Genomic DNA, 25,386 nt, shown 5'->3' on the forward strand with positions numbered 1-25,386 from the left:
TTGCGTATTGTTTGGTCATAAATTCTCCCAATCACGAAGACAACAAAAGTTAACAGAAATAAGATTTTTGATTATTCTAATAATAACCGGTTTATTTTCAGGTAGCTATCACTCATTTCATATGTTCATACTATCAAAATTAATTCAGTAACTGATGTCAGCTAGAAAACCTTTGAAAAGCAGTGTAATTCTGAATGGTTGTTTTGTCTTAGTTTGAGGCCCATAAATATTGTATACCAGTGGAATTTTACCAGGTGATCCATAATCATCGTACTCTGCAGAACATGAAAGTTCTGAGTCTATAATGCAAATTATCCTTGATCATACAAATATATCCACAAAACATTAAATCGAATTTTCAGACATCATAAAGACTTTTTGCACATAATTCGTTGTTGGAAAATTTAGCCATAGAATGCTCAAGTCATCGTTTTTGAAGTTTGTGATTTTAGTCAAGAAAGTAATTTCAAACAGACAGATATGATAAACGTACGAAATTGGTAATCTACCTTATTTCATTATAAGTACTAACAAAACTAAAACTAACTACCATTTGTTTTAGCAGAAAATTGGCTGATATTTTACAGCTAGAAAATCTGATCAGAGCAAAACATTATAAGAACGTGTAAGTCTAGTAAGGCGATTTTTGATCATTTGCTATTCTGTACACTATTTTTTAAACCTATACTGTCCATTAATACAGCTGGAAATGTTGGTTTCCAAACATCCAGACTGGAGACGGAAAAAAATGAAGACAGTCTCCATAGACCACCATACTGATAATTATTGTATGATCACCACTGACTGGTTTCGAGAAGAGGATCTTGGAGTTTTAGTGAGAAGCTGTGAGCAATGTTCGGTCATATCTTGTGTGAGGCAGTCAGCCACCATTTAAATTAAAAGATGGATACCTAATATCATGGATTAATTGAAGTTAGGCATATAAATCGTCTAGCTCTGCCTCATTGCTTTCAAGGTCAAGTGCTTTCTATGAGACCTGAAGATCTTGGACATGACCCTCGGCTGGGTCGTGCATACGTACTATTGAGAAGTCACATACTAGGATGAAACACCTACCCAGTGTTTTCTAGTTTTCGATATGTATAACTGAACTCGTAAGTTCATTTGTAGACAGTTATGCGAAATGTTTATTTAACGTTTACTATTGACATAGTAAGTAGATAGATTAAATAAATGCAAATAAATTCTACATGATAATTTTTGTTGAGTTTAACAGAAATTTCCTCTATTATTTCGAAACACAAACAAAAGCAACTGGTTATAATGAACGAGAGAAATAAATAAACAAAAATGCCATGAGATTAAATGAAATTTATAATCGAACTTCACTATTACTAGAATCATGTGACGTCATGAACATTTAATGAAAAGTTCGATATCAGAGACGAAACAACATTACGTGCATATATATATATATATATATATATATATATATATATATATATCAAGAGGAAGGAAGACAAACCCTGTCGAATGTGAATTAGTCAACTGACTAACTGCTTAATTTACGTTGCATTAATACGCACACACGCAAACATAAATATGCATCTCTAAACACACTGTGGTAGATTAACCCTACTTTGTCTATGTACTTGTATGTGTGTCTCTAGTGCAGTTAATCTGAAGGTAAATGACAAAAAAGAGCAAGGGAAAAAAACGAGTGCCAAAACTGTCAAGAGAAAAAAACAATTTTTTTCCAGCTGTCTTTTGTTTGCTTGTTTAGTTTAGTCAGGATTAAATTTCATTTTTCCAAAGAAAAGTGTAAACTTGTTAGTTTCTAAATATCTAGGTATGCATATTTATATACATCATGTGTTTGGGAGTTTAATGCGTAAATAGACCCAGAAAACACTGTCAGACATTAGAGGTCATACATATTTTCATATTATTTGCGAATTCTAATTTAAAATTCATATTTCATAGGATACCATAGGATATTATACTTAAAATATTGTTGTTAATAAAAACAATTATTATTTTAATATCAGAAAGGGTTCTGTGGATATTATAGTAATTTCAGTGGTTGAGATCATGAGTTAGTTGAAGCTAGACCACCATTGTAAATCTGGGAAAACTAAGCAAAGTATGCTAGAGCATATTTTAATCGAAAACGAATTCTCATCAGACTAATAAATCGTTACAGATGTTAACTAGTACTAGAACTTCGTACTTTTGCTGAATACACCTATGAAAATAATTAGTACATCTAATTTGTTTACGAAGGATAATCAAGACTAGCCACCTCAGTTTTATAACAAATGCAAACATATTGATTTCTCTGTCACAACTCGGTTGATACGAATTATTGGAATTTAACTCACTAGACTACAATTAATATACTTGACGAAAGATATGAGAGTCTTAGATTAGATGTGGTTCAGATGTACTAACTGTATAATAAACATAATATGACGAACGATTGACTTATTATATATCCGTTTTCAACATTTCTTCTGATATCAGTTTGTAATAGAAATTATTTATAATCATCTCACTGTTAAGGGGTTATTTAATTTAGGTTAGATTTGTGTTCATTAGTGACACATGAAATGCAAATCAACATTCACGGAAAATACTGATCTAGTGAAATTCCATAAAGGCTGATGTATCTTAGCATAGAAATTTGAAGTCAAATAGTCATTTTCATAGTAGGAAATTGTGAAAAGAAAAAAACAACTTATTCTTCTAACTATTGAGCTTATTCAGAAACAACTTTTGAGAATAACATTCTGCCCATCATGCGTAAAACCTGACCAAATGATAGAAAAAATAACAAAACGAAGGTGAAACTCAAAATTATTCTAAAATGATATGTTTTTCGTTGAAGTTGATCTCAAATTTCTGAGATTTCCATAAGTAAAATTACAAATTTAACCCCATAAGATGGTAATCACTCAGTGGATCTATATACTTGGGTAAAAATAATGAATAAATGTGGGCAATATCTAATCATAATAGATGCTTTTCGCCAGCTCCACCTATTTTATTCCTGTATGTCACTGAAGTTACCGTAGATTTGATTGTTAAACCTATGATGCTTACCGGAGAGACTGAATGTCATAGAATCGATCCTATGACAGATTATGGTAGTGAATTATCGAATTTATCTAAAAAAAAGATTTAGGTGAACAATTCATCCCTGAATGTCAAAAGTTTTAAACTTGGCCATCATAAACTGTAAAATGAATATGAGTTACTTAAGGATTAGTAAATAGGTTGTCATCTTATAATGTTAACAGTTCTGTATCAAGTATAAGTAAGAAATAATAATACTATTAATAATTATTTCCAAATAATCAAATAGAATTGATACAAACTTAAAGAAAAGAAATAAACAGTTGATTCACTTTAAATTATATTGTCAACTGTCTATTTCTTCTTCATCAAAGAAAAACAAAGAAATTATGCCTTGTCATGTTAATCATCAAAATTTCATTACTAATTGTACAGACATATAACATATAGGTTGATAGATTGTTTTACTGACTACAAAATGAAAATAACATAAAAAGACAGTGTAAATAAGGGGAGAAAACAATCCGAAATCAATAATCATGATAATCGTGTTATTTTATTTATTTTATGTATCCTATTTGGTTTGAAGTTTTTTTTTTCTCTTAAAGAATAAAATGAAATCAGCGTAAAATACACATTCCAAGATAAATAATATTTTGTGTACAATTGGTGGTGAGTTAACTAACTAAATTGACAATATAAAATGTCAGTAGTTGGAATGATGAGTCGATTGAAGCTAGACCACCATTTAAAACCTGGAAACACTGGATGGCCATTTCGTCCTAGTATGAGACTATCCAGAAGTGCACATCCACGATCCCAACTCTCGAGATTTGAACCCAGGAACTATCAGTCTCGCGCGCGAGCTCTTCACCTCCACACCACTGAGCTGGCCGACATCCAACGGTGTTAATGTATAACTTCAAATAATCCACTAAATTGAGCCACCGTACACCATTGTCTTCAGTGAGCTGATATCTCACAACAGACCTGGTTGAACTCCACTGGTCACTATTTCTCACTAGAACTCCAGGGAACGCGTCTTGATTTCAGTGGCTAGTGAGCAGATGATTATTATCAGAATGTGTTTTGTGGAGATTTTGATAATTTCAATAGTTGAAATCATGAGCTAGTTGAGGCTAGACCACGATGGAGGAGTCGGATACTAGGACGAAACGGTCGTCCAATGGTTCCAGGTTCTCCATGATTTCAACTATTGAAATTACTAAAATCTCCACAAAACTTCTGATTATATAAAATGTGTTATTCTAGTAATTTAAAAATATACGAATGCACTTTGTAGTGGATCAACCTTAAAATATTGAAATTAACTTGAACAAACTCAAACGTATACAGTCAGACTTTCTTATTCGTTTTGTCATGAAGTGGTATTATTCAATTCATGAGTATATATATATATATATATATATATATATATATATATCAATGGATATCAAGTGAGACGAATTTATCTTTAGTGATCATTTTTATGACGGACAGAAATGAATCAGAGAAGCCCTAAATACTAGAGAACATTGGATAATAACTTTTTTCCAGATTGAGATTCATCGTGCGGACGCATTTCAATGGGATCAAGTCAATGATCTAGTAGGACACAAGATATTTTTTACCCACTAAATTTGGGTCTAATAATCTGTCTTTGAAACGTCAGTTAGTTTGTAATATACTGAAATCTAAATTCAGAATCATCAAGAGTTACCGTCTCAATGCAGAACCCATTTATTCAATCACCAACAATTTATATGAAAAACTAAACAAATTCATATCAGTGAACAAATAATTATTACCGAGTATGGTGATACTACAAACATTTGGCTTAATATGGAAATCCAATACAGTATATCTTGATTTTAAAATTTTTTTCAATTAATACTAAATTGTGATGAAAATCAGCTCTGAAGAGCCATTCAACCTATCAGTATTATATATATAAAGCCCAAAGAGATCAAAGAAGTCTGATTTTAATTATTTAGACCTTGAAAGTAGTAATTGATTGTCACTAGTAAACCATAATGATTAACGCAATCTACTTTCAAATAATTTGGAATGAATTATACAGGATATCATTAATAAAACAGTGCTCATAAACCAACCTATGGCCAAGTGACATATGCACTCCTGTAGACTAACTATCGGCAACTACGACTACAGTGAAATAGTATAACTTCAAATAGATTATGCTGAAATAATCGTTCAATTAATATACTTAGCACTTAGTTTTATGTAATCAGAAGATTATCACTTTCAATCGGTACATAACCTAATGATTTTCTTGTTTTCTAATTCGTTATATTATATTAGCTAATAAGTAGAATGAAGAAACATTTTACGACCAATAAATTTTCTGTGCAAATGATATTACTATTGTAAGTCACTGAGGGTTTCTATTAATCAACAGCTGATAACCGTCTTATCTGTTGAGTCGACTTTTTGTCACCAACTGGAAATCACTCATATGTACGTGATACTAACTCTTGATATTGTCTATAGATATTTCCACCTCTTTCTACATCAGCATCATTTAGATTTATGCAGATTTTATAGGAGGAATCTTTACGTACGATGAATAAATTTGGTTGAATTTTTCATTTATCTTCTTTGTGTTGTGAATAGTTTCAAGAAACACCTACTACAAACTTAAACTCGATAGATTAGTCTGTCTGGGTCTGATTAATTGGTGTGGAGATCACTGGCCTGAACCTTATCATGACTTGAGTTACATTCAGTCCTGACGAATATATCTGATAACCGGATTACCAAAATGAAATTGAGTGGGAAGCTTCAAACAATTGGAATACGTTTAATGCCTTACAGACTGAGTATAAGAAAAATTAATATCTGCCACTGAACTGTGGCAGCTTGTTTTACAAAATTCAGAAACAATAGTTTCAGCAGATTATTATCTGAAAAACTCCCATCACACTAAAACACAGATATATGAACAAAGAATATTCTTCTCAATCAGTTCTCTTCAGGTTCTACAATTATACATCAAAGTTCATAATCCAAAAAATGACAGGGTTTAAGGTTTTAATTGTAGAACCTGAAGAGGATTTATTGAAGAGATTATCATCTGTTCCGTTTATTTCGTCATCAATTATTCTAATAACTTTATTGATAATGAGTGTTAAGTTTGACTACATATTGTATTATTATCCATCCAAATACTCACCTTCCCACGTAATTAAACAGTATATAATCAAATATTTTTGAACACTTTTTTCAATTCCTCGATATCCAGTTTTTCTGTTTCTCCTAAATATAAATTGTGAATATAACCTAACATTGGATACATTTAATCAGGACACACATACTATAGTATTTTGATAATAATCATACAAATCATTAAAAGTAAAAGTGCGTTATTTAACGGATGTGGCTTTCAAGTAGATTAATATTTGAATTAGTTTAACTTGCACCAAAAACCTTTATGTACCATCTGAATTTGAATAACCGAGTATTGTAGATTATGAGGTTTCTATTCAACGTCCCCTTTCCGGAGAATAATTCCGAAATTTCTACCACTAGATTGAGAGTTTGAGTTTACTTCTGTCGGTAAATTTTCCATCACTTTCGTAATCGATTGATGTTAGACCACCATTGAAAACCTGGAAGCACCGGACGGCTGTTTCGTCCTATTGTGGGACTCCTCATCAGTGCGCAACCACAATCCCGCTCACGGGATCATAGTTAAGTCATTATAAGTTAACTCCAAAGTTATATTATAAACCTGATGTGTGAGCGAGGATGATAATGATTGGTCATTTGCTTAGTCAGACTAGTAGATAGTCTGACAGACGTTATACGAGTTATATACTCTCCTATCCTGATTATTATTGGGATTGTGTCAGATTGTTGTAGGTTTTCGGTGTGGGAATATATATATGTTCTAGTCAGGCTAATCACGTGTTCTTGATCCGAGTTATGTTGAAGTCCTGTAGAATAGACACTGGGGGGAATCTGGTGTAGATATTCGTCTGAGGCAATTAGCATCTAATCCGTGTATACGTAGGAAACTGAGCGTTATGACAAAACCGTATACAGAATGAAGGATTCAGTAAACACCCAACTTCGAGATCAACAGGCTGGATTCCGTAAGGATCGGTCGTGTACAGACCAAATCGCAACTCTACGGATCATTGTGGAACAATCAATTGAATGGAATTCATCACTCTACATCAACTTCATTGACTACAAGAAAGCATTTGATAGCGTGGACAGGACAACACTATGGAGGCTTCTTCGACACTATGGCGTGCCTAAGAAGATAGTCAATATCATACAGAATTCCTATGATGGATTAAACTGCAAAATCGTGCATGGAGGACAGCTGACAGACTTGTTCGAGGGAAAGACCGGTGTCAAGTAAGGTTGCTTACTCTCAACCTTTCTCTTTCTCCTGGTGATCGACTGGATCATGAAGAAGTCAACATCTGGGGGGAAGTATGGGATACAATGGACAGCTAAGATGCAGTTGGACGATCTAGACTTCGCAGATGATCTGGTTCTTCTATCACACACGCAACAACAAATGCAGGAGAAGACCACCAGTGTAGCAGCAGTCTCAGCAGCAATTGATCTCAACATACACAAAGGGAAAGCAAGATTCTCCGATACAACACAACACGCACCAATCGAAGCACACCTAACGGAGAGGATTTGGAGGATGTAAAAACGTTTACATATCTGGACAGCAACATTGATGAACACGGTGTGTCTGATGCAGATGTGGAGGCGCGGATCGGCAAAGCGAGATCAGTAGATTTACGACGGAAGAATATCTGGAACTCGAAACAACTGTCAACCAACACAAAAGTCAGAATTTTCAATACAAACGTCGAGATAGTTCTACTATATGACGCGGAAACTTGGAGAACTACGAAAGCCATCATCCAGAAGATACAAGTGTTTATTAACAGCTGTTTACGCAAAAATACTTGGGATCCGTTGGCCAGTAACAATCAGCAACAACCTTCTGTGGGAGAGAACAAACCAGATCTCAGCGGAGGAAGAAATCAGGAAGAAGTGCTGGAAGTGGATAGGATACACATTGAAGAAAACACCGAACTGCGTAACAAGGCAAGCCTTCACATGGAATCCCCAAGGCCAAAGGAAAAGAGGAAGATCAAAGAACAGATTGCGTAGAGAAATGGAGACAGACATGAAAAAAAATGAAAAACAATTGGATAGAACTAGAAAAGAAGGCCCAAGACAAAGTGGGTTGGAGAATGCTGGACAGCGGCCTATGTTCGATTGGGAGCAACAGGCGTAAGTAAGTAATTAAGTAATTTTGTCCGTACCGAATGTTCAAAAACATCTAAATGTGTGGCATTTTATTTAGTTATTCATATATAAACCTGAAAAAACCCACATTTATTAATAAATCTTAGTCTAACCGACCAACCTATTTTCAAATTAGGACACCCGTTACTATTCAAACTTCAATTTAGACAATATATAAAACGTCGATTATATGCTGTTAAGGCAGCCGAAATTTTACAACATGATCTTAACAAGATTTTATAAGATCCATCTGATAATCATTTTCAAATTCTATTGCGATTGGAATTTTTCTTTGTCATAAAATGACATTTGTTAAGGGACTGTTGGAAATGATGATGTGCTGGACAAGGGTTTATCTTAGTTTTTAGATGGTTTAACAGTTCATATTTACGAACCTTTACATGATCACACTAAGAAATTTCGGGTTTTTCTATCAAGATGTAACTAATGGATTAGAATACAATAGCCCACATTGTCTAACATTAATCTTTTTGCAGTGCTGCATGATTATTAGTCAATACTATCGATTATACATCGAGTGTCAGAATACTGAGAGTAAGATAGTTACCATCTATTAAACTGGCAGTCGAATATCTTATCAAACAAAGCTGGAAATTTAAAGTAATTAGATTTAGTTCTCCACAGGTATCATGTTCGTTGTGTGAACCAAAGATCCTAGTTTATATTCCTAATGGGATAATCAATGTACACCGTTGAGAAGTCGTAAACTAAAAAGAAACAATTATTCAACATTCTTTGGTTTTTTACAGTTATTCAGCTGATACCGTTTCATGATAGAAGCTAAGTTCTATGTTGAACAGTCTCCTTAAACTCCCAATTATTTTAGTGATTTCTTTTCAAATTTAATAAATATCCCTTTGAACCAAAAAACAAGATTGTTTGACCTAAAGTGGAAATAATATAATCATAATAATACCTATCTGCCCCTGTGATCATACGAACATATGTCGAACAAAGATATTTCTGTGTTTATAAATTATGTTAACACTAAATATCTATATGAACATACACACTTCAATGTAACCATATTTTTATGTAACGAAATTCATTACTTATCTGTAAACAACATCTTACGTCTACGTGATAAATGTGACAATGATAAAATTAAACACCACAACAAGAATGACTGTATAATTATTGCATATGCTGTTGATAACTGATCATGGTAATATATCATGATAATATTTGTCATAAAATATTAGCATAAGGGTATGAAGAAATGAAGATGAATATTCAGAATAATAATAATCATTACTACCACTACTATTATTACCGATATCAATAATAATACCATTATCGAATAAAACATTAGAAGTGTTTGCTTTAACCACTTATTGATAATGACAAAAAAGGCAATAAAATATTTTAAACTAAAGTAAACATTTGTGATATTAACGATTTATTGTGTAATATTGTGTTTTTTAAAAAGATGATAATGAATGACATTAATTATAGAATGCGATGAATTCATTGTATTACGTTGCTTTCTCTCCAGCTACATACAATATAATACAGTTGGTTATTTTGCATTATTTATACAATTAGGAATTTGAAAAATAAAGAATAAATTTTATGAAGTGCAAATATAGTTAAGAAATTAAACTTGGACAGGCTTACATAAATACTTGGATTGATAGTTCTAGAATATTTTAAGACAATTTTCATCGTGTCATATAGTTCATGTTCCGAGTTTCATGGAATTCATTTGAAGCGTCTAATAAGCTTTTAGGTTCATTGTCAACCTTATCGTAAATAATTTCATTGATACACTAGATTAACACTTGTGTTTAAAATTTCAATTTAATTGACAGTTTCGTGCATTTTTGATAATTCAACGAGTTTGTGAAACGAGGTGACATTGATAATTCAAATGAGAAAATAGAACTTACTAGTTGTAATATATATATTGTACGACGACAAATCTATATTGGTAACCACCTGTTCATCCAGTTAAGTTACTTATAACTAAGCTCTTAAACAGTTCGTATTCATGTATGATATATATATATACTGCCAGTCCACAGCGTGGATAAAGGAGGAGAGTTGGGCATGGGGTCAACAATTCCATCTCATAGAGTAAAACCTTGCTAAAAAGCGTTAACCACGAAAAATCATTTAAAACGTTTAGATTCTGTCCTGGGAGTTAAAGGATCTTCATTCAGAAGAATTATGACACCCCGTCGTGAAGGCTGAGATTCTTCGGAAATCACGAGGCCGATGCTCCATTTGACAACCAGAGCAATAACTAATATAGGTACATAGAATGTCCTGAAAATGTGGGAGACCGGCAGGACCAGTCACTCAGGAGTTCGCACTGATGTTGTCTAGAGGACCACGAAAACCACTTACAGGATTGGAAACTCATGGATCTTAAATCAACAAGGCGTCCTTCAAAACAAAGAAGGAAGGGATCACAAAGAATGTTATACATTGCTATGAACTGCTGATGGACTTTTGTTCTCTGAGCTGGATGGTTTGGTCGTGGAGCTTTCGTCCTTCAGAAGAGCGATGAAGTTTTTGCTGATGATATCGTTGAGAAGAAAGATGAAAGATCCATGATCAAACCATCCAGCTCAGAGAACAAGACTCCATCAGAATCATCCACCTGAGCTACAACTCTTCTGCGCCATTGCTATGCACCCAACAATCATATTGGTGAAGACAATAAAAATCAGTTTTGTAATAGGTTGTAGTTGACCTTAGAGAAGTGCCCAGCAAATTATCTGACCATCCTGATGGGAAAATTAAACGGCTAAGCCGCAATGGACAACACTGTGTATGGAGACATCATAAGATAACAAGGACTGGTTGGGATAAAGGAACGAGAATGGTGAGAGATTCTCAAACGTGTCTACAAAACGGTTATAGGTGGCACTATACCCCTCCACAAACGCATACACAGAGTTGCATGTGTCTTACTAGGTTGGACTACGGAGAACCCGATCGATCACATATGTATCACTAAAAAATTAAGATCAATGCAAGAAGTGAGAAGAAAGAGATGAGTTGATATGACCGTGGATCACCATTTGGCTGTGGTCAAGCACAGGACAACCGGAGAAATAGCATTACGACGTTCTAATACAGCTTTCCTTCAAGATACTAGCAAACGCAACGAATTCCAGATAGCTCTCAGCAACAGGTTTCAAGCCTTACAAGATCTACTTAAAGAAGAGGAAGCTACTATTGAGAACAACTAAGAAGTGATCGAAGAAGCACAAACTTCAACGTACCAGGTGCTGGACCGCAAGAAACACTATCAAAGAGAGCAGTTCTCTATAGATACCCTAAGCAAGATTCAAAAAGTTGCAAGAGAAGAAGATATGATATAACGAAGAAACAAGTAGGTAAATATTGTAAACCCAAGTGACCAGCCAAGGATGAAGATGGTAAGCCAATCACTGAGATTCTAGAACAGATGAGTAAAACGCTTTGAAAAACTCTTCAATAGACAAGCCCCACTAATCCCAACAGACACCGAAGCAGCACGCACAGACCTTCCTATACCTTGGGCACGATTCAGAAGAGCTGCAAGCGAGAGAAATGCCAGATAACTATATGATGCAACGAAGAAATATGGTAAAACAGAGCTGCCAGTCAAGAATAAAAAAGGCAAGCCAATCATTGAGATTCAAGGACAGAGAAACAGGCGTGTAGAACCCTTTGAGAAACTCTCGAATAGGCCAGCTCCATTGAATCCACCGGACATTAAATCAGCACCTACAAACCTTCCTATAGATATACTGTACCAACGATCGAAGAAATCAGGGTGTCCATCAGACAAATCAAGATTGGGAAAGCAGCAAGACCTGAAAAAATACGAGCTGAAGCATTGAGGTTGGATATAGAAGTAACTGGAAGCACGCTCCACGTTCTATTGAGGGAGATTTGGGAGGAAGAACAAGTCTCGATGGACTGAAAAGAAGAACACATCATCGAGATTCCAAAGAAAGGAGATCCGAGCAGACATGGGAACTAAAGAGGCATCACACTACTGTCAATACCAAGAAACGTTTTCAACAGTGTCGCTGAACCATCAGTCGAATGGAACTAGTCACTATATAATAACTTGCTTAACTATGAGAAAGCGTTTGATAGCGCAGATAAGAGAACCTTATGGAAACTTCCTCGACACTATGATGTACCTGAGAAGATCGTCAGCATCATCCGGAATTCGTACAACGGACTGCACTGCAAGGTGGTGCACGGAGGACAGGTGCATTCCTGATGAGGACAGGTGTCAGACAAGGCTAATTACTCTTCCCATTTTCTCTTCTGGTAATGGACTGGATTCTGAAGACCTCTACATCCAAGGAGAAGCACGAATTACGATGGATAACTTGGATACAACTAAACGATTTGGACTTCTCAGATGATCTGACCCTTCTATCCCATACAAACGAACAAATGCAGATGAAGACGACCAGTGTAACAGCAGCCTCTGTAGCAGTAGGCCTCACACATACACAAGGGAGAAAGCAACATTCTCAAATACAACACGGAGACAGGTCTACTGTACGGAGCTGAAATTTCGACAACTACCACAACCATGATCAAAAATGTAAAAGTATTTATAAACAGTCGTCTGTGCAAGATACTGAATATTCGTTAGCCGAAAACCATCAGTAACAGAAGAATTAGACCTGGCGTTTCGTGACTTAGTGTAAGCCACTTCTTCAGAGAATAAATAACCAAATTAAAATTAACCCAAGTTTATATATTACTTTTATTTATAACAATCTACCCAATGCTCAATTTATTCGAAGTTATCAAATCAAACCTTGGTAATGATACCTACGTCAGGAACAACCTATTTTGAGAGGAAACAAGCCGGCTTCCATCTGAAGAGAAAATTAAGAAAATTCGCTAGAGTTTGGTGGGATATACATTGCAGAAATCATCAAACTGCATCACGAGGCAAGCGCTAACTTGGAATCCTGACAGCAAAATAAAAATAGGCAAACCAAAGGAAATATCACATCGGGAATTGGGAGCAGACGTGAAAAAAATAAATAGCAATTGGAAACAACTGGTAAGGTTTGTCCAAGACAGAGTTGATTAGAGAATGCTGGTGGGTGGCCTATGGTCTTTTGTCAGGGGTAACAGGTTTAAGTATATATATATAACGAGCTCAACTTTCTCTTATTAACTCATCCGTCTTCATCTATTTGTAATATTTCCTATATAAGCTTAATGCATATAATTATTTACTTTTTTCTTATAGACACTAAACTTAGCACTAGTTTATTCAATCAATATGCTAAAATGATTATATAATTTTTAGGTGATCGCTAATTATGGGGAGAAATTTGGTTGCTTTTGATGAAAATTTTTTATACACAATCCTAGAAAATCAAATTATTTAGTTTAGCATTTACATATACATGGACTAAGAGTTCAAAGAATTTACACGGGTAACTTCCAGAGATAAAATAGTTTTTATAATCTGATTGCTTACAGTAAAAAAAAAAACTTAATAGTAATGGATCTTTTCGCTTTTCTGAAAATGCAGTAGTTATCTTAAATTATGAGAGTGCCTTACTGAAAAACACCAGCATACTATGAACTTATGGATAGAATATTAGCCTTACTGACGCTAAATTCAGAGCTCGGATTTACTGAACATATCTGAAAATATTTCGTATCAAGGTGTCGTCTTATTGAGGAACGAATATTTCAATGACATGGAATTATCTTAATTATGTTGTTATCGAATGAGTGAACTGACATTTTGTTTTATTTTTCCTATATTCAACAAGAGAATGACAAACAAAAGTATTCGGTACTAGAAAATAGGTTGTTTGAACATGAACGAACAGTTAGACCTCATTAGTGTGAAACGGTAAACTGATTTTATTCTGGGCGGTAATTCCACTTATCAATTTCTAGTCTCTCTATCCCTTGTATTTCGTTTAGTGTTTTAACGTATGTCTAAAATAATTAAAAAAATTAAGCAAATAACATATTTAGCATCGAATAAGGGAATGATTTCTGAAGTTTTTGTCCTGTAGTTACGCATTAATTTCTTTTAACTATAATACAATTTAGTGTTATAATTCTTGCTAAGAACAAGTGATTAAATTTTTAGTACAGTTGTATGCAACTGATGAGAAACCGTGAAATAAAGCGAAATTATATTATTCTCCCTCAATTGTTCTTTTTGGCTTTATTCAAATTCGTAAAGGGAAACAGTCATATGACTACTACACTGATATTATATATATAAATTGATCATGGCAGTATTTATTGTTCAATAACCTAATCATTTAGTTCCAGATATCTTCCAGAAATTAGAACATCATAATGACCATTTTCAAATACGATACAATCTTTATATATCGCCTATTAAAAATAATATCAGTCTATAGATATACAACAGAATACATAAATATGTCTTTTTAATTTTATGGTCGTTTTTCTACATTCTATCAGGTCATTTTTCCATGCACATCGGTACACACACTCACACATGTAAATAAGTGAACAGACAACATGGCTGTCATCTAAGTTATTCGATCGAATAAACTAACCAAAGAATGGTGTGTGTTTTTTTGAAGATGAAAATATTGAATGCAATCACATGTAATTTATGCTTTGTTCAACTGAATTTTTAATGAGTATATATGAAGCAAAAACATCCAAAGGAGAAAATTAATTATTCTTTTTATATTTAATTTTTTTTGAGTTTATTTGTTACTGTGCCGATAGAATCTATTTACAGTGTAATCATGTACACATGTATACATGTATGAATGTTTACACATGAGGTAGGTATGTGCATTTTTCTATATAGTGTGGTGGATGCTGACTTTCGTTCATTTGAATAGAATAATGTCTAGACTGAATTGAAAACAATTTTTATAAGTTAAATTGTCAAATGAATATTAATAAAAATAAATATCTAACAAGATTTTTCTTATTTGATTTTAGTTACTGGGTTATGATCAAACATAAATGATAATGTAAAAATGATAACATAAACATTGAATCAATTTTAATTTAATCACTCTTAAACATATTTTCAGAACGGGTTTGTGGAGATTTTAGAAATTTCACAGGTTGAAATAATAAGTCATTTGAAGCTAGACCATCATGGAAAACCTAGACGCACTGGACGGGCGTTTCGTCCTAGTATGGGGCTCCTCAGTCATCATCGATGATCATCAATGATATATTACTTATTTTACAGTAATAATTTCTAGTTACCTTTTGATCACTTGACTAACATCAGTTGATGAACAGTTGAAAATCAAAACGAACTATTGATGAGTTATCAGATTGTGACAAAATATCTATTCAGTGCTCTCTGATTTCATATAACTCACTAGTTAGTAATAATTTTTCATTGCAAGTTAGCTATATACTGAATAACTTTTAAAAGGTTCTTTGTAATATTAATAATTCCTGTTAGAAATATTGATTTATCTAAGAAAAAGTATAATGGACACAAGAATTTGTTATAAGTTACAAATGAAGCAACTGTTAAATGTATTGTGTATTGTTTATTTTAATCTTCCTATTAATGTTTAGGACTGCAGTTGATCAGACTCTTATTGGTACATGTGAAACCTATACGAATTGCTTCGATATCGCCTAAAGTTACAAGCAATATAAACAAATATGGTTAGTGGCTAGCAGTGGAATTCAGGACGTGGATTTCGTCCTGTTTTGTAATAATTATATAAAAAAATTGTTTCATGACAATTTTTATTATATATATATCAGAAAGGGTTTTGTGGATACTATAGTAATTTTAATAGTTGAGGTCATTAGTCAATGGAAGCTAGACCTTCTGACACTAATCAACATATACTCACTAGTAACTGCCTTCAAAAATTATTTCTTGGAGTTCTAGCGAATAGAAGTGACCAGTGTAGTTCAACCAGGTCTGTTGTGAGATATCAGCTCACTGAAGACAATGGTGTACGGTGGCGCAACTTTGTGGATTGGTTAAAGTTAGACATTAACACCGTTGGATGTCGGCCAGCTCAGTGGTGTGGAGGTGAAGCGTTCGCTCACGAGACTGACAGTTCCTGGGTTCGAATCTCTCGAGGTGGGATCGTGGATACTCATTACTGAGGAGTATCATAATAGGACGAAACGGCCGTCCGGTGCTTCCAGGTTTTCCATGGTGGTCTAGCTTCAATTGACTTATGATCTCAACTATTCTTGCTCTTTTCAAAATGATACTTGTTGGAAAATTATTCTAGTTTAAGAATCTTCAACTATTAATATTCGAAAAAGAGAGTAATTCATAATTAATTTAGATATCAACATGTCCCTTGCAACGTTATTACACTTGTATACAGCAGAAAAAGAAAAATTGTTGGAATAATACCAGAAGAGAAAAATAGCATTTTTATATGGTTAAGTATCTAAGAACAAGCAATTTCCGTAATAAAAGATAACTTCATTTACAATATGGTGCGAAACTAATTAGATGAGCTTCGAGTACAATCATATGTCACAAAAAATAATTTCAAGTCATTTTTCGAATATTTTAAATTCTAGTTTCTTTAAAGGCAGAAGTCTGGTACACTTGGTAAGACTATAATTTATGGATGATCTATGAGCGACGCTAAAGTGACCTTAAGAATGTCCACCTATTAAATAGGACTAAATGACGGTTATAAAGTAGTGTGAGTAATTACAATTATGATTTACAGTTGATGGTCAGTGTTAGGAACTAGATCTAGAGTTTCCATCACCAATTGATATCAGCTATATTGCAAAACACGCTATTTATTCAAATGGATGAATGGATTTTGCACCAAAATTCAACACCTGTTATCTTATATCTGATTGGTTCGTCTATAGATTATAGTCTCTCCGTAAACTTGAACTATTATTATTTTATTACTATGTAGCATGATTATTCAATATCGTGTCATCTTAAATAGAATAACTCGTGATACAGTATTTTTGTTAAGCAGTTACTGATGAGTATATTGTATTGGTATTTCTGTAAATGAAGTAGATTAACTGAAGTGTTTATCTTCCAGTATATTAATTTGAGAGTTTGTCATCTAAAACTTTTACCCGGTAAGATTCAGGTAATTACACTCAATAGTAAACTACTCGATTTATAACAAAACTACTAAATTATTCAATATGTTATTTAGTTTTCCATTGTTCAGTTGGTACTTAATTATTATCGTATTGTAAAATGATAATATTCCAGAAATCATTTATACAATAATAACTTAGTTACCAGATAATATATGTATAATACATTTCTTGAAATCAATTGGCCTGTGAACAAGGAGATGGAAATATTCAAGAGTGAAACGAATAAATAGAATAAAATATTACTAATGTTCGTGTTCTTGTATATGGAGGGAGGGGGAATACTCTGTATGTAGGTTAACGATAATCCATTTCATTACACCTTTTGCTTAATCAGTAATTATACTGCATTTTGTGAATTTTATTAGGTCATATAATAATATATTTGCATTACTCTAATGAGAAGAAAATTAAAATTTTACATATTGGGGTATCACAAATAGATTATTAATTTATTATTGTAAATAATTCACCAAATATTCAGTTTATATGAAATTATCAGGTTAAATGTTAGTAATGGTACCTATCTATTAGGTTACTTCAGTGTCCACTATTAATGGTGATAAAAAACTGTCCCTCTTATTTTTGACATTTTTAGATTATTCTAAAGTTTTTCACTGTAAACCTACATAAAGAAAACACATATGATCCAGGATGTGCTTAATATATTCGACGCAGATATTTACCTAATTTCGACTAACAATGTTATTAAATCGCTTCTTCTTCTTACTCTGTAGTCATATAATCCAAACTATTCAGTCATTAAAAGTCAACAATATTGTGTTATTTACCATGATCTGCAAATTTATTACTATCTCGTGAGATAGACTGCAACATGTATGGGACTTTAAAAGATCCCAATAGAATAACCCTAAATGTTAATTATTTTAATAGACATGAACTGTGTTCGTTTAATTTCACCTTATTTTTTCCAGAAAACAAATTTTTATATATCTATTATATCATATCCAAAAATGAGTGAAGTGTCTTATTTCTGTTTTCCACCTAATAGAGCATTGTTCTGGATGTCATAAATATTTTGGTATTTTCCCTTAGCTTGATGAATGTACCAATCGGATGCTAAGAAGTACCCTATATGACGCTCTCTAAACTGTTAATTGTACTGATATAAATTATAAAATTTAACTGTTTTTGTAAATTAAGCCATGATAACATCTATTATTCTGCAAATAACTCCTTCCACGTTTCATTCTTGAATCTTGCAAGTTTATTTTCTTTACGAAGTCCCTTTAATCTGGCTTAGTACTATAGTAATTTTATGTTCTATCCATTCAGACAACACGATCATAATAAACTATCTGATTTAATTATTTTTATAGGAAAATATGAGGTAAAATCTACCAATATCATTACATACTCTCAGTACTTTATTGGTATACAGGAACAGAGGTATATAAAAACAGAGATTTTACTATTACTCCTTACTGTAAATTATTGTTTATTCATACCCAATTCCAATACACAACGTCGAAAATCAGGTAGTTTAACTTTACGAGTTACTGATTTTGAGTCTCAGTATAAACATCATCACTGAGATCCAGGTGTATTCAAATGATGAGTTCTAAATGTGGTGAAACGTACATCATCGATTCTTCTACTAGCAGAATGTACCATTGTGTTAATTTAATTAACCTAATGGTTATTCGATCGATACAATCGATTGACACTAAGGACTAGACAACAGGATTTTGGTTATTACTAAGTTACCAAATAGTGTAGATTGATGAGAAGGAGAAGAAAGAAGAAATGATCTCCACTGTTGAAAAAAACAATAAATTTACTACTCCATATTGGTTACAAACAATAAGCTTCCATCTTTGATTGAGTAAACAATAAGATTTTATATTTATTTAGAATAATTTTCGGATTTTCGATAAATAATATTTATCATATTAACTTATCTATATGTATGATCAACGTAAGAACAGTCCTTCTGCGTTAAAATCCAGAATCATTTATGAAATGATATTTGTGTTAATGTACATGATAAAAACTATCTACTGACTAATGCAAATGAAACACTAACTTGATTGTACTTGAGAACAAGCTGTGGATAACATTTTGTTCTGTTTGAGATAAAAGTGTTAGCTATGATGTAAATGAACTTATGTTCAACATCTGTACAGTTTTATGTTGAATTATTTGATTTATCTTCCAATATGGCATTGAAAAAATAATTACGGTGAATGTGATTACATTTTAGGCTTAAACTCAATATAGTTAATTTTTGTTCGTAAAGATATCAAATAATATATAGTACATGTAATTTTATACAGTTGGTAGTGGTTTTAAGTAGTTATAAATCACACACATCAATAATGATAACTAGTTAGGTAAGTATTTATCTGGGATGAAGATATTCTAGACACTTGAAGCTAAACATTGATCTTAACTTCTATTCTAAAGAAAAGGAAACTCTCAGCCAGTATTTGGATTATTTGTATTAAATTAGCAAACGTACAATTTCAAGAATAACTTTCAATTAATCATTTCACGTAAATCACAAAAATAATATTACACCACTGAACGTAGACTAACTAATGTTAAGTAACGCAATTTACTAAACTTAATTAATTATCATGAAAGTTTTGCCAAGTGCAGAAGCGGCGGAAGACATAGATCCCTGAACGATTATTTAGTTTTAGTTAGGGATAACCCCATATGAGATTGAAGTCCTAAAAACATCCTTGAACCACCGAATCGATATCTAGCGACATAGATTTTCAACTTTGAATAGTTTCTTATAAAACGTGATTCTTATCTCATTTTTCGGTAAATAACTGTTTCACTTGTGACTCGGTTGAATTCATCTGTTTTGACTTTTCATAGAGATTTCATAAAACAATAATCGTTATTTCATTTTGCGAACCAATTGAAGTTGTAAACCTGATTATTACATGCCGACTCACTGGCCTAAAAGTATCGTGTTCTTGTTGCAACCTAATGTTTATAGAGTCCATTCTAAATAGATTCACCTTTGTGCATTGACAAGAAGCTCCTATCTAGAAAAAATAGCCATCTGGTCCTCCCTGGCTACAACCGCTTCGTTAGCTGGTATCAGTTTATAGCAAAAATTATTATCACCGGCACAATTTGTTCAGGAATTATGATTAAGATCTGCATGAAAACTGAAGACTTGAGACAAAATGTACTGATTAATATTGACTATAATGTTGTTAGTATTCATGAAATATATTTCTCTATAGATAAAACTGCCATAATAGGACCTCTCACTTTAGTTAGGTATGAAATTTTATCTAACTTCATTGGATTTACACTATCACAAAATAGGAGTAAACCAAATGACTTGGAGCAAATAATGGTTGAATATTTTTTCCTGTCTGTATACAAATCTGTTGGATTTGTGAATTTACCGTTTTGTTTTTCAAAAAGGGATCAAACCTACAGTATTTATTCTGATCTGTGTTATCGACATGACAAACTGTAATTCACTTAAGAAGAATTGTAAATAGCTCACTACTATTCGAAGTTTAGATAGATGAAGTTATCTAGAGAGATAATGAGATCTTGATAATTAAACAGTTCTATTCAGAGAATGCGACATCAAGAAAATTCTCTACTCGAGCTGCAAATCGTCTCTGTCATCGCAAAATCCTACGAGTATTACGCTTTCACCCATATATATATATATTATCTAGTAAGAGAAATTTATGAAAATTACAGTTAAAATGAACTGAAAACATGAAGAAATAACAAGCTGATAAACATTTATGTAAAATCCAATATCTATGCTTTCAAAGATCCACAGTAACTCATTTCAGACTGAATTTTAACAAAATAAGGAGTCTTTAGATTAAATAATTTTATAATGTTGGTTACCATCTTTACTAGTAATCATAATTAATGTCACCAGTTGGACAAAAATCTACTCACACTCATAATGAGGAATAACATCGAGTTATTTGTTCAAATTAGCCAAATATAAAAGCCAAATACATAAATATTTATAAGGCAATGACCTACAAATCGTAATGCAGAGGAATTGAACTTATAGACCAGTAGTTGAGAATCAAGTACCTACACGATTTCGTCACTGATTCACAAGATAGAATATTATTACGTCGACTTATATTTAAACATATCCAAACAACATTTGCTTATAAGAAAAGGTTGATATAACTGACATTACCTTTTGATAATAGTTTATCTAAGTATGTTTGTATACGTACAGATTTTCTTTGTGAATTGTCCAAATCACTCTTCGGTTCAGATTCTCTATATCTTAGACGTTTCTGTATTCCATTATTCGGTGCTGTTCGAATAGTTAAATTATGACCTTGACAATTCCATCGGTGTGCAGAAAACTGATATTCACATTCTTTTAAACCCATAAAATAACCACGTATCACACTTTCCATTAAATGCAAATACTGACGGCATAATTTTTTTTGTCTTCGTAAAAATCCATTCGGATGATCACATATACTCATTTGTAATTTTCCATCGGGACCGACAAATGTTTCTGTTGTCATCATATTGTCATTATTATTGTTCATATCTTGAATTGTTTGTTTTAACTGAGTTTGATTTAATCGTTCATGATTATAATTATCTGTGTTTAAATCTGGATTCATATAATTTCTGTTTGTTTGTGGATAATTTAAACTTTGTGATTTTGATGCTTCTACAAAACGTAAGTCAGAATTTGTCTGACGATGATATACTTCAGTATTGTGATTAGTTTTATCTAATCTATTTACTAATGTTGAATCACCATCAATAGCATCATGTTTCTGTTTAACATTATTATTCTCTGAAGATTGTAATAAACTGTTTGATTGAAGATTATCATCTGGTATATCTGTGATAAGTAATTCCCTCAGTTGTGAACTAAGAGTAAACAAACATAGAAATAGTAGAATATTTAACCAAACAGACATTCTTATATGTATCATTCACAAGTAATAAATATAATCATTAAATAAAACATATCCACAGTTATAGTTATGGTTTGTGCTTTAACTATAAACTAGTTTAATTTTAATAATATGCAATAATAAGGCTGGTATTCATTGTACAAATTTATCATTTCACTGGATTGATCTTTTCTTTTTTTTAGGTGTTCAAGTTATTTCTTTTTATTTGTTATAATCCAAGAATATTGATTTTTCTTTTTTCTTTTTTGAATGTAAATAAACCGCTCAAAGTTACCGCAATCTTTTTCTAAATATGTACAATGTTAGATAAAATAGAAGTGAGAGAAAACGAGAAAGAGAAAATTAACTAATAGTCTGACTTGAGTTTTGAATGCTGACAGAATTTCCTATCGTTTATATTAAGTTTTAATAGAAGCTCATAAATCATAATTCACTGACAAAGGGTATATAAATGAATGAAACAAAAATTTTAATGTTATAAACAATGATAAATGTTAGCCTGTTCGTGTATCTTCTTGTTCAACAAAATACATATATACATGTCTATGATATATTGTTTACATGTATGATTCAATCTAACTAAAGGGTGGTTGTAAATTGTGACCTCCTAGTAAGTTGTGTTTAACGCTATTCAGTAACTAACTCTAATTGGATTGGTCAATGTTCACTCTCTTTCTAATTCTATGTCAATATATATATATATATATATATATATATATATATATATATATATATATATGTAAATGTGTGTGTGTATTTGTGTGAAATCAGCATAATTCATGTTCAGATTATATTCGTATTTTTGTGCTTCAATCTATTGTCAAATATCCTACTAAATATTTCTTTCTTTTTTGTTGTAAGCTCTCATATATATGGCCTTCAATAATTAAATAAATAAAGGCGCATAAATATCAAATCTACATCCTATCAGTTAAATCAATCCAGACTTTATTGTTAGAGATTAAAATTCAAATAAATTTGAATTATTGCTTAGTCGACCTTTTTATTACTGGTTTATACAATGATGAACTCTTTAGTGTAGGGATATAAATTATCTCTAATAATAATAATAATAGTAATAATAATAATAATAAATTTTTACTATTTTTTTAATGAGAATATTGAAAATAATAAATTTTCATAGTTTCATTTTGTATGTAAATAAGAAATAACTAAATTAATGAATGACTGATTACTTTTACTTTATTAATACATCGATATTTGCTTGTTTTTTTGTTTGTTTTAGTTGTTTTGGTTTGTTTGTTTATGAAACAGAGGTATATGAACAAAGAATACTTTACTTTACTTCACAACTTACGCCTGTTACTCCTCGTGAAGGAGCGTAAGCTACCCATCATCACTCTTTATTCAACCCTGTCCTAGGCAATCCTTTTCAGCTCTTTTCAGTTGTTATTCATCCTTTTCATATCTGCTTCTAGTTCCTGACGTAATGTGTTCTTTGGCCTTCCTCTTTTCCTTTTCCCTTCACGATTCCAAGTTAGAGCTTGCCTCGTGATGCGGTTTGATGATTTCCACAATGTATATTCCTATCCACTTGAGGCATCTTTTCCTAGTTTCCTCTTCAGCTGGAAGCTGAGGGCTGTTGTTGATGGTGTCCGGTTGATGGATGTTGAGTATCTTGCGTATACAGCTATTTATAAATACTTGTACCTTCTTCATGATTGTTGTAATAGTTCTCCAAGTTTCAGTTTAGTACAGTAGAACTGTTTCGACGTTCGTATTGAAGATTCTCACTTTGATATTGGTTGACAGACAGTTGTTTTGAGTTCCATATGCTATTTAATTATAGGAATGCGGCCCTTGCTTTGCCAATCCTCGCATTTTACGTCTGCATCTGATCCTCCTTGTTCATCGATGATACTTCCCAGGTTCGTGAAGGATTATACATCTTCCAGAGTTTCGCGATCAAGTGTGGTTGGGTTGGTGGAACAAAGAATATATACACATATATTTCTCTCTTTATGAACTTCTTACCAAGTTCTAAAGCTATAAATTCAGATTATTAATATAATGGAATAATCAGGTTTAAGATAAATTCATCTTTGAAAATAAAAGTGTATGAATAAAAGATTGTTGATGAAATCAAATTAATAATGTCAAAATTTAATAGAGTATATTCCCAACTGGAATAAGCTTACACATTAGATGCTGTGGTTTTTGTACTATATGTAATGATGATTTTCATTCTGATGATTTTTACATTAAATATTGCACGGAAGGTCTTTTACAATTAATTTCTTTACAATAAAAATCTTTGACAGCGCATGATAGATAGTTTCGATTGAAGTTATTCACAAAAACAATTAAACCAACTGGAATTATCATTGGATTCGATGACATAAATCCTACATTTTTCCATAGTACATCATTTTAATGTACACCAAATTAAACTAGGTAGCCATTGCAAGAATAAATTAGAATGTTTGGTATTTTCATCACAAATTCAATATTCTACAACTTATGTACTGGTCATACTGGGCTTAATAAAATTTCACATTTACACTGTCGTATGTCATACACATATGAAATCGAAGTTTATAAAAATCACGTTATAAACAGTAATCTGACTTATAGAAATCTCTTGGTTTGTTTTCTATGGGTGATGTTTTTTCTTATGATTAAGAGAAAATGTTCTACTAGGATTGGTACTGTCTGTTAATTGGCTTACATCTATGTAAAGTGGCTAGATGTTATTTTCTTCCTTAGAATTCCCACTGATCTCATATCCATTGACAGAAAATTGATTTTCGATTTATAGTTGGGCAAACTTTATTTTTATAGATAATATATAACACAGAAATAAATAGAGTTAGGAATCATTTAGTCATCAGCATTCTATCTTCTAATCCAAATCCCATCGAATAACTTTACGAATAGGTCACCAATGTAAGAGATTAGACCTTTAAGTTTAAGATGTTGGCTTGTCGGCAAAATTCGAAAAATAGTTTTAAATCTAAGTCTTTTTTTGGTTTCGCTTTCATCAGTAAGACACAAATAATAATAAGAAATATGGTGACTT

At 32.3% G+C, this 25,386-nt stretch overlaps 1 protein-coding gene across 1 annotated transcript in view; it reads right to left on the reverse strand.

The window, feature by feature from the left end:
- The window catches only part of WNT4 (Protein Wnt-4), a 55,878-nt gene that overhangs the window by 16,935 nt on the left and 13,557 nt on the right, over positions 1–25,386 (reverse strand). Inside the window, exon 2 of the mRNA XM_051209348.1 lies at positions 21,599–22,299. Within this exon, the coding sequence (XP_051074800.1) occupies positions 21,599–22,299 (701 nt within the window). The remainder of the gene's footprint in view (positions 1–21,598; positions 22,300–25,386) is intronic.

This window comes from Schistosoma haematobium, chromosome 1, assembly GCF_000699445.3.
Source record: "Schistosoma haematobium chromosome 1, whole genome shotgun sequence".
In the NCBI taxonomy this organism is placed as follows: domain Eukaryota; kingdom Metazoa; phylum Platyhelminthes; class Trematoda; order Strigeidida; family Schistosomatidae; genus Schistosoma; species Schistosoma haematobium.